This window comes from Stomoxys calcitrans, chromosome 5, assembly GCF_963082655.1.
Source record: "Stomoxys calcitrans chromosome 5, idStoCalc2.1, whole genome shotgun sequence".
NCBI classification, from domain to species: Eukaryota; Metazoa; Arthropoda; class Insecta; order Diptera; family Muscidae; genus Stomoxys; species Stomoxys calcitrans.
Window position 1 is genome coordinate 60,389,442 of NC_081556.1, and position 12,076 is coordinate 60,401,517.

The following is a 12,076-nucleotide window of genomic DNA, read 5'->3' on the forward strand; positions in this document are numbered from 1 at the left end:
AACTATGTGAAAGACACTTAAAAATCTTTAGGAGGAGCTGAGAAAACCGACACACATATTGATCTCCAAAAAAACCGTGTCCATTAAACGAATGAATATGGCGGGCATAGTGGATTAAAATATAAATTTTTTGTCAATTGCTCTACCGATTCAGCACTATCAAATTGGTTGTTGAGACTGAAGATTGAAGGAAACCATTTCTGAGATTTAGTAAGAATAATGTAGAACACCAGATGTGCATTCACAAACTATTTGGCTCTTAAAAAATGTGGCCAATCAAATATGTTTATATTGGGTTGCCCAAAAAGTAATTGCGGATTTTTCATATAGTCGGCGTTGACAATTTTTTTCAACGGCTTGTGACTCTGTAATTGCATTCTTTCTTTTGTCAGTTATCAACTGTTATTTTTAGCTTGCTTTAGAAAAAAAGTGTAAAAAAGTATATTTGATTAAAGTTCATTCTAAGTTTTGTTAAAAATGCATTTACTTTCTTTTAAAAAAACCGCTATTACTTTTTGGGCAACCCAATACTACGCACACAGGAAGCTATTTCAGAAGCAGTCCATAAAAAAACACTTCAAGGTATTTAATTATTTCCTTTGTCGACAAAGTTGACCTGCTATATAAGCACTTCTTTATAAAACTGAATGCCTGCTGAAAATATTCCTTAATTCTTTCAAACAACTATCGCTTCAAATTGGCGGTGGGCTTCAAGAAGCTTCTCTTATATTCAGTCCCCGTTCGGATCGCCGTATGAAAATAACTTAAGATGAATTAAGAGCTGGTAATGTCGTCGAATGGGAGTAGTGTGTGGTGTAGTCTGTGTGGTAAAAATATAAAATTTTTGCTATCCATTGTCGTATTGTATCTAGCCTTGATGTTTAAAAATAGCGGATAAGAGCGGATGCGAGTGTTTTTATGACATGCTTTAAACGCGAGAGTTCTTCAACTTCCACTTTGTTTTCAAATCGCCGTGGTTGGTGTTGCTGCTGCTGCGGCTGATGTTGGTAATGTTTTTATTCAGTTCGCTACAAGAGGACTAATTAAAATTATAATTTCGGCATCATCGCCCTCGTCCCTGTTTCACCTCACACTTTAGCAGTGCGTCTCGTCCCTCACCCTCCCCTCCCTACCGCACGCACTTCACTTTCAGGCTTGTGAGTGTTGAGATATGCTTGCGATTATTACGCTTTTATGTACTGGTCGTTGTACTACTGTGCCAGCCCTGGTTGTGCTTGTGTGATGTATGAGTTAGTGTGGGTCCGGGAGCTGTATGAAAAATAACAGATAATATGCTTGAATCCTCCTTAATCACTGTAAGACTCTCCGTGATATGCTCCATCTGGCGTTTTCGTTCTGCTGTATCGTTTCTCGTATTAAGGTGACTGACTATCTCTGCCTATGTGGCGTACATGTGTACATTAGCATGTGTGTGTGTGCGACGGTGACTGCGACGGCTGGTATGCTGCTGTATATGGGTGATATCCACTTGCGGCATTCTTATTATAATTTTTTTAATTTTTACAACTTTTCTCGGTTGCTTTTCCGAAGGTGTTCACGAGTGTGTACTTGAGAGAGGGGAGAGCCCAAATCCACTTTTATGTTACGGCCCGGACTGGCTGTTGTAGGTGCAAGCCAACCTTTTTATGTGTTCCAGTGCGTTCGTTGGTATCTGAGCATATCCATTCGCTGATGAGCTCATAAACTGTAATTGTGTGAATTATAATTCTACCTCCATAAAAAAGGATGTTGGTCATAGAAGAGGATGCGATAAGCACATAATTCAAGGACATTAAGGCAAACGAACTTTTCCTGAAAGTGACTGCTCCCAGAAATATGATCCGAACGCTGGCACCCAAATATTTGCTTAACAAAAAGTTCTGCTTCGTGAATGGGGTATATAAATGGCTTCTATTTTAAGCCATGCTGGCCCTCTCTCCTGGCCGGGCGATTGTGTGAGTGATGTCCATAATGTACATAATTTAGGTAGAAGCCACTTCGCCCCTGTCAGTCGAAGAATGGTTTGATAACAACATTCTTCTGCAATTGACCAAACACATGAAATTTCAAGTTGGCGAAGAAGGAAACACAGGAAATATGACTGTGCGTGTAACAGGGAGCATAACCACATAACATCAGTTACGCAAATATGTTTGACACAACAAATCCGGAGCTAGTCTTCTCCATCCACTTATGCTAGTCAGATGTAGTTTTATCAGGAGATCGGTCGACATACAAGGAGCATCAATTGTCAGGGTTTCCCTGATTACCAATGTTGTCCCCTTACTAATGTTAGCTACATTTGTAAGGTATCCTGCCATGTTAAAACTTCTCTACCAAGTGGTGTCGCTATGCGGCACGCCGTTCGGACTCGGCATAAAAAAAGGAAGGCCTCCTATCATTGAGCATAAACTTTAATCGGCCTGCACTCATTGATATGAGAGAAGTATCCCCTGTTCCCTATGGAATGTTCATAGGAAATTTTGTAGTTAGTAAAGGGTGATTTTTTTGAGGTTAGGATTTTCATGCATTAGTATTTGACAGATCACGTGGGATTTCAGACATGGTGTCAAAGAGAAAGATGCTCAGTATGCTTTGACATTTCATCATGAATAGACTTACTAACGAGCAACGCTTGCAAATCATTAAATTTTATTACCAAAATCAGTGTTCGGTTCGAAATGTGTTCAAATTTTGACAAATTTTGTTCAGCGATGAGGCTCATTTCTGGTTGAATGGCTACGTAAATAAGCAAAATTGCCGCATTTGGAGTGAAGAGCAACCAGAAGCCGTTCAAGAACTGCTTGGTGTGGTTTGTACGCTGGTGGAATCATTGGACCGTATTTTTTCAAAGATGCTGTTGGACGCAACGTTACGGTGAATGAACACATTTCGAACCGAACACTGATTTTGGTAATAAAATTCAATGATTTGCAAGCGTTGCTCGTTAGTAAGTCTATTCATGATGAAATGTCAAAGCATACTGAGCATCTTTCTCTTTGACACCATGTCTGAAATCCCACGTGATCTGTCAAATACTAATGCATGAAAATCCTAACCTCAAAAAAAATCACCCTTTAGTACTTCTATTATTGATTCAGCTGTCAACCAGAGGGATTTGGCTGGATGAAATTTGATGCTCATATTGATTTTGTTGTGAGTAGATCAATGTCTACTCTACGTTTTATCAAAAGAGTTCAATGATCCGTACTTGTCTAAACATTTGTTTACTTCCAATGTTAGGCCAACGCTCGAGTATGTTTCCATCGTATGGTCTTCTAACTATCAGTTCTTTATAAACAGATTTGGGTCCATTCAGAAACAGTTCCTTATTTTCGATTAGATTGGAGAGACTCGTTGGATCTTCCTACCCATGAAGACCAATTGAAATTGATTAACTTGCCGTCTCTGGAAAGACGCTTTATGCTTGGTATTGTTTTCATGCAGAAGCTTATAAACGGGGAAATCAACTCACACGTCTTAATAATAGTATAAACTTTATTGTACCTTCTAGGCCAACAAGACACTTCATTTTCAAACTTAAAACTTCCCTTAAATTACGTCCTACGCTACGAGTAAGAGCGTGCTAAGTTCGGCCAGGCTGAATCTCATATACACACCACCATCGATTGCATTTATCGAGTTCTTAGCGCGGTATCTCTTGTAACGCAAACAAAGAATAATGAAATGGAACTGTTTAGCAATTGGAGCTAAATCTAAGTCCGATTCGGACCATAATTGAATGCTGAACATTGTAGAAGTCATTGTTTAATATTTTAGTCCATTCGGATAAGAATTTCGCCTTGTAGGGGCTAAAGAAGCAAAATTGGGAGATCGGTTTGTATGGGAGCTATATCAATCTAAAGATCAATTAGGATCATATTGGTGAGAATTGCGCACTCTAGAGGCTCAAGAAGTCAAGACCCAAGACCGGTTTATATGGCAGCTATATCAGGTTGTGGACCGATTTGAACCACACTTGGCATAGTTGTTGGATATCATAACAAAACTTGTCGTGCAAAATTTCATTACAATCGGATAAGTATTGCGCACTCTAGAGGCTCAAGAAGTCAAGACCCAAGATCGGTTTATATGGGAGCTATATTAGGTTATGTACCGATTTGCGCCATACTTGACACAGTTGTTGGAAGTCCTGGCACAACACCTCATGCAAAATTTCAATCGGATGGGAATTGCGCCCTCTAAAAGCTAAAGAAGTCACGACCCACGATCGGCTTATATGGCAGCTATATCAGGTTATTAAGCGATTACAACCATACCTAGCACAGTTGTTGGAAGTGATATTAAAATACCATGTGCATTTCAGTCAAATCGGACGAGAATTGCGTCCTCTAGAGGGTCAAGAATTTAAGACCCAAGATCGGTTTTTATGGCAGCTATATCAAAATATGTATCGATTTGGACCATTTACAAACCCAACCGACCTACAATAATAAAAGGTATTTGTGCAAAATTTCAAGTGCCTAGCTCTACTCCTTCGGTAGTTAGCTTGCTTCCGACAGACAGACGGACGGACATGGCTAGATCGCCTTAAAATGTCATGAGGATCAAGAATATTTATGCTTTATCGGGTCTTGGACGCATATTTCGAGGTGTTACAAACAGAATGACGAAATTAGTATACACCCATCCTATGGTGGAGGGTATAAAAAAGAGTTTTTCAACAAATTATAATTGGACAGTCATCTACGAATTAAAATAAAAATCAATCAGCGATCAACATTTTAATCGGATGGTCATGTCCGTAAGTTAATAGGAATTTAAATTTAAGGATAGCATCTTACCTTCAATGTTTTGGTTCTTTGGCTCGTTTTCGTTACTAAAATCTTGCTAATAAGGAAAAATCTCAAATTTCGTTGCCAACTTTTACTTTTGCGTGTGTGGACAGTACATGAAGTAGCTATCGAAAAGAATAGTAAAACTTACTGTCCCAAATTTCAGCGAAATCGTTTCCTACAGGTGCGCAAAAAGTCAAATTGAAATAATTCGAAGCATTACTATCTCGTATATTAAAGGTTGTAACAAGAATCGTCCACACTACGTAAGTGTACACCCATCCAATGAGGGAGGGTAAAAATTATAGTGGAAAATTTTAGCCTTCACTGCGAAACACAAATTTAATACCATTAGTACTAGCCTTATAGCGGAAAATTCATTGTGACTGCTTTTTAATCGTACACATAAACTATTCCACTCATGGAAACCTTTCAGTTGTGCTTGCTAAAAGAATTTTTTTAAAGGCAATTTAAATGTCCCTAATCTGACAAAAATGGGAATAGCACTTCTCTAAATATTCCAACCGATTTAGCAGTTCTCGTTATAAAAAACCAATACCAATTTCATTCTAAACCAATTTTCCCTTATTGATTGTTTGCAGATCCACCTTCACCGCCAATGATATCGGGTTACATGGAGGGACAAATAATTCCAGCTGGTTCGGTGCAAAAGCTTTTATGTGTGTCATCGGGAGGAAATCCACTTGCTACCCTCACGTGGTACAAAAACGACAAAAGGGTAAGTTTATCAGTCGAATACATAAATAAAGAAACAAGCAACTCAACCCAATACCATAACCAAAGCCAAAGAAAAAAAACAAAAGAATCAATGTAAGCAATTAAAATCCATAGTTTGTAGTTGATAAAACACAAAGAACTAAAACACATAAAGCTAAAAGAAGACAAACAATCAGTATAACCCTTAGCTTTATAAACGTTTTTAAAATATTTTAGAAGGATTACAAAACAAAATTAAAAAAAAAAAAAAAAAAACAAACGATATTAAAACTAGTACGGCGAGACTGAAGTCGGATAAAGCCGACCTTTGGGAGCTATATCTAAATCTTAATCGATTTCTAAGAAAATCACCAGTGATCAGTGGAGACATAACCAAAAAAAATGCTTGCTTCCAAAAATGTATAAAAAATTTAGTTTTTGTGGTTGTGATTTTAAACATATAGGGTTGTCACCAAGAAACGGAAAATTTTTTCTCCATCTTTTTAGTTAATTTTGTTGTTTTGTTTATTATTGTGTTAGTTCAATATTCTCAATGTTTTTAAATCGATTTGCAAAATGAAGTTTAAATAAGATCTTGGGAACCAGTACGAAAAAGGAAACGCATAGAAAAAATCGATGAAACTCTAATATTAAACCATCTAACTCAACTTATCAAAAGTGGTGTATGGAACAAAACAAGTAAAAGCGTGCTAAGTTTGGTCGGGCCGAATCTTAAATACCCTCCGCCACGGATCGCATTTGTCGAGTTCTTCTCCCGGTATATTCTTTTAGGCAACCAAAGGCTAAAAGAAGGTAATAGATTTAATTTTGGAGATATATCAAGTTATAGTCCGATTCGACCAGAATTGAATTGAATGTTGAAAACCATAGTAGAAGTCGTTGTGTAAAATTTCAGCCAATTCGGGGCTTAAGAAGCTCAAGAAGTAAAATAGGGAGATCGGTTTATATAAAAGCTGTATAAGGCTATAGACCGATTCAGACCTCAATTGACACGTATGTTGAAGTTCATGAGAGAAGTCGTTGTACAAAATTTCGGTCAAATCGAATAACAATTGCGACCCCTAGATGCTCAAGAAATCGGCTAATATGGCAGCTTTATCAGGTTATGGACCAATTAAAAACAATATTTGGCGCAGTTGTTGGAAGTCATAACAAAACACTCAAAAGTTGCAGCCAAATCTGATAAGAATTGAGCTCTCTATTGCCTCAAGAAGTCAAGATTCAAAGATCGGTTTATGTGGCAGCTATATCAGGTTATGGACCGATTTAACAAAACATCTCGCGCAAAATTTCAGCCAAATCGGATAAGAATTGCGCCTTATAGAGGATGAAGAAGCCAAGACGACAGATCGGTTTAAATGACAGCTATATCAGGTAAAGGACAGATTTGAACCACGCTTAAAACAATTGTTGGAAATCGTAACAAACCACCTCATGCAAAATTTCAGCCAAATCGGATAAGAATTGCGCCCTCTAGTGACTCAGGAAGTCAAGATCCAAAATCGGTTTATAGGGCAGCTATGTCAAAACATGGACCGATATGGCCCATTTACAATCCCAACTGACCTACACTAATAAGAAGTATTCATGCAAAATTTCAAGAGGCTAGTTTTACTCCTTCGAAAGTTAGAGTGCTTTCAACAGATCGCTAGAACGACTTAAAATGACACGACGATCAAGAATATACATACTTTATGGGGCCTTGGAGGAATATTTCGAGGAGTTGCAAACAGAATGACGAAATTAGTAAACCCCCATTCTATGGTGGAGGGTATAAAAAAATACATTTCATTCAGAACTCCCTCCAGTTTATATTCTATGAAAACGTTTAAACATGGCATAAGCAATATTATTCTAGATTACTTCCCAAGATGTAGGAATAAAACAAACATTGACACTTTGGAGGTGCATAAAATGCTGTTTTTTAGAATAACTTCTAATATGTTTTGCTGGGTAAGAGAGACTTTGCTGGCAAATTTTTTGAGGATCAGCAAGAAAATGCCCAAATTATTGTAGTATTACTAACAAGTAAAAGTGTGCTAAGTTCGGCCGGGCCGAATCTTATATACCCTCCACCATGGATCGCATTTGTCGAGTTCTTTTCCCGGCATCTCTTTTTAGGCAAAAAAGGATATAAGAAAACATTTGATCAGCTATTAGAGCGATATCAAGATATGGTCCGGTTCGGACCACAATTAAATTGTATGTTGGAGACCTGTGTAAAATTTCAGCCAATTCGTATAAGAATAGAGAGAACGATTTATATGGGATCTGTATCGGTCTATAGACCGATTCAGACCATAATAAACACGTTTGTTGATGGTCATGAGAGGATCCATCGTACAAAATTTCAGGCATATCGGATAGTAATTGCGACCTCTAGGGGTCAAGAAGTCAAGATCCCAGATCGGTTTATATGACAGCTTATCAGGTTATGAACCGATTTGAACCTTATTGACACAGTTGTTGAAAGTAAAAATAAAATACGTCATGCAAAATTTCAGCCAATTCGGATAGGAATTGCGCCCTCTAGAAGCTCAAGAAGTCAAATCCCCAGATCTGTTTATATGACAGCTATATCAGGTTATGGACCGATTTCAACCATACTTGACACAGTTGTTGGATATCAAAACGAAATACTTCGTGCAAAAATTCATTCAAATCGAATAAGAATTGTGCCCTCTAGAGGCTCAAGAAGTCAAGACCCAAAATCGGTTTATATGGCAGCTATATCAGGTTATAGACCGATTTAAACCATACTTGGCACAGTTGTTGGATATAATAACAAAACACGTCGTGCAAAATTTCATTTCAATCGGATAAGAATTGCGCCCTCTAGAGGCTCAAGAAGTCAAGACCCAAGATCGGTTTATATGGCAGCTATATCAGGTTATTAACCGATTTCAACCATACTGGGCACAGTTGTTGGATATCATAACAAAACACGTCGTGCAAAATTTCATTCTGATCGGATAAGAATTGCGCACGCTAGAGGCTCAAGAAGTGAAGACCCAAGATCGGTTTATATGGCAGCTATATCAGGTTATGGACCGATTTTAACCACATTTGGCACAGTTGTTGGATATCATATCATAGCAAAACACGTCGTGCAAAATTTCATTCCAATCGGAAAAGAATTGCGCACTCTAGAGGCTCAAGAAATCAAGACCCAAGATCGGTTTATATGGCAGCTATATCAAAACATGGACCGATATGGCCCATTTACAATACCAACCGACCTACACTAATAAGAAGTATTTGTGCAAAATTTCAAGCGACTAGCTGTTCTCCTTCGGAAGTTAGCGTGCTTCCGACAGACAGACGGACAGACGGACGGACATGGCTAGATCGACATAAAATGTCACGACGATCAAGAATATATATACTTTATGGGGTCTCAGACGAATATTTCGAGTAGTTACAAACAGAATGACGAAATTAGTATACCCCCCATCTTATGGTGGATGGTATAAGAATCGGACGACCATATGTTTGTGAGGTTTATCTACACCAGAACGGGTTTAGATCAAAATCCGTACACATAGTAAAAGTCTTAAAAGAAGACATTGTACAAAATTTTGAGAAAGTCTATTCAGATTTTCTAATATATATAAAGGTTGATTTTTTAAGAGCTTTAGGAAAGTTAAAAAAACACATAAATTTCAGAATAATGTATGAAATCATTATTTGAATCGAGATAGCACGGTCCATACAATTCAATGTTTGGAGATTAGTTCAAGCAAATGTTGACCCTCACTGGCATACTCTTTCCGGCATCTCACGGTAATCTCTTTGGCCGGTATCTCACAAATAATTGCTTTATTGTCTTCCAATGCGACACTTGAATCGGGTTTGTCTGTGTAGACATGAGTTTTACCATATTCCCACAAAAAATAGTCTAATGGCATTAAATCGCACGATCTAGGCGTCCAATTGACCGGTACTGAACGTGAAATTAAATGTTCACCGAACTCGCCTTTCAATAAGTCCATTGTTAAGCATGATGTGTGGAATGCGGCACGGTCTTGTGGAAGCCACATGTCATGCAAGTCAAGCTCTATCATTTTGGGCAAAAAAAAGTTGGATATCTTCTCACGATAGCGCTCTCAATTCACAATTACGTTACGATACGCATGATATTTGAAGAATTACGGTCCAATGATGCGACCAGCCCATAAACCGCACCAAACTGTGACTTTTCTGGATTATGACGAACACAATGATTGAGACGTCGATTTTAGTCAGTGACAGCAAAGCGGTAGACCTCTTCAAGTTAAGATTTGGTTTCATAATTTTGGAATGCTCACAGCGCCCTCTTTGTGACCATCTATCATTCGTTGCCTTTAGGGCCTGGTGTTGAAAACTTTGCTTACATGTTGCCAGAGACATACCCACAGTTTCCAGTTTCCCTAGAATGTGTAAGGTAGTGCCTAGTCTCGCAAGCTCGTCCGCTTTAGAATTCGCTGAAATATCTCTGTTGCCCGGCACCGAGAACAGGTGAATTTTGAACTGTTCAGCCATCTCATTGAGAGATCTGCGACAGTCGAGGGCGGTTTTTGTGTTCAGAAATACGTTCTCAAGGGAATTAATGGCTACCTGGCTGTCTGGGAAGAAATTTATTCCATTTGTCGTTATGACATTATATCTTAGCCATTCCACCACTTCCTTTATTGCAAGGATATCCGCTTGATACGCACTGAAGTGGCTGGGTAACCTTTTCGATATGACCAGTTCTAGATCTTTAGAGTACACCCCAAAGTCCACCTGGTCGTCTAGTTTGGAACCATCCATATAAAAGTCTATGTAACTTCTGTTACTGTTATCGTAGTTCGAATCGGTTCTAGCAGGAATTGTGGTACAGTACTTTTTATCAAAAAGCGGCTCAGGTAGGGTGTAATTCACACTGCCGGGAACATTGGAAATCTCCTTAACCTCAAGGCAGTGGTCGCTACAATTTGTCTAGTCACAATGTCCAGAGGCATTGGAAGTAGCATTAAATACAAAACCGGTCAATTGGCCGCCTAGATCGTGCGATTTGACGCCTTTAGACTATTTTTTGTGTGGCCATGTTAAAACTCATGTCTATGCAGACAAGTTTTCTTTAATTGACGCATTGGAGGACAAGTTTGAAGCATTTTTTCGAGAGATACCGGCCGTAATGTTGGAAAGAGTATGCCAAAAGTATTGAGTATACCAAGAGTATGGAATAAGGCGCTGTCACGGTCAACATTTGTGTAAAATTATCTTCAAATATTAAAATATATGGTCCGTATTATCGATTCAAATAAAGATTTCATGCATTTTTCTGAATTTTATATATATTTTTTTTAATTTCCTATAGCTCTTCACCCTTTACTTTATAGGGTCCCCTTTACTTTATAGGGTCGCCCTTTACTTTATAGGGTCACCCTTTATCTTAAAGTGTCGGAAATGGATATTTCGATGTGTTGCAAACGGAATGACAAAATGAATATAGGTCCTCCTTCGGTGGTGGGTATAAAAAAAATATATATCGGATGATAGTTTGACACAACCTTATTGGTGCATCCTGAAAAGTAACATACATCTTACAAGCTATTTTGTTATTGAACTGAAGGTTCTGAATTCATCTTGGAATGGAAAAGCGCTTCCAAGTAACACCTGCAATAAAAAAACAAAAAATGCTTTCAGTTTTGAGAACTTTTTATGCTTGTCAGTTAAATTTAAATAAAAATTTTCTTAGCCACTTACTAAAGCCTGCATGTGTGTTTCGATGATAAATTCTCCAAAAAAAAAAAAAAAAACATGTCCTTTTTGAGCGGGCTTATTTATGTGGGTGGTGACAGCGATTATGCCCTGTTGGTACTGCGTTGTGATTTTATGCTTGGACATAAAATTGCTTTAATGAAAAACGTTGGTCACAACAGCTGTAGTTAACCTGCGGTTGGTGCTGCATCACCACACCACACCACACATAGTCATACGCTAGGGGCCATGTCCTTTTCCAAGCTGAGAGAGATTGGTTCACGGGTCTTTGCCACATCTTCTATACGAGAGTAATGATTTTTTAAATGCACAATTAAAGCGTCCTTTGTTTGCACGATAAAATAATAAAATGCCAATTTCAGAGGCTATTAAGGGATACACTTACTTACACACTTTTTGCTGGCAATCAAATGTTGGCGGAAGGCTTGCAACACATCACCTATTCCTTCAGACAAACTTATCGTGCTGTTGCAAACTGTTTGCCGTAGACAATGCCATCAAAACCCAAGTGGGCGTTACGCAGGACTCTGACACCTGCAAATTTGCCAAGTGTGGTGCACTAAAGATGTCTCAAAAGAAGAATTTCTTGTCTCCTTGTCCCATGGTTGTATGCTGAAGTGTGTGATAAACGTAAAGTAACCTCAACTGATGGAGACTAAGAGGCGAAGGACATGTGACATAAGAATGTTGGACAATGGCACAACTGGCAATTAAGTTCAAGCATAGTTGACACCAAACCTCGTTCACCATGGCGATATTATATATTCGCTTTGGCAAATGTTATTCGCATGCATGGT

At 38.4% G+C, this 12,076-nt stretch overlaps 1 protein-coding gene across 3 annotated transcripts in view; it reads left to right on the top strand.

The window, feature by feature from the left end:
• The window catches only part of LOC106088805 (nephrin), a 645,485-nt gene that overhangs the window by 362,637 nt on the left and 270,772 nt on the right, over nt 1-12,076 (top strand). For all 3 annotated transcript variants that reach the window (XM_059368456.1, XM_059368454.1, XM_059368455.1), the window contains exon 9: nt 5,399-5,535. In XM_059368456.1, coding sequence (XP_059224439.1) covers nt 5,399-5,535 — 137 coding nt within the window. The remainder of the gene's footprint in view (nt 1-5,398; nt 5,536-12,076) is intronic.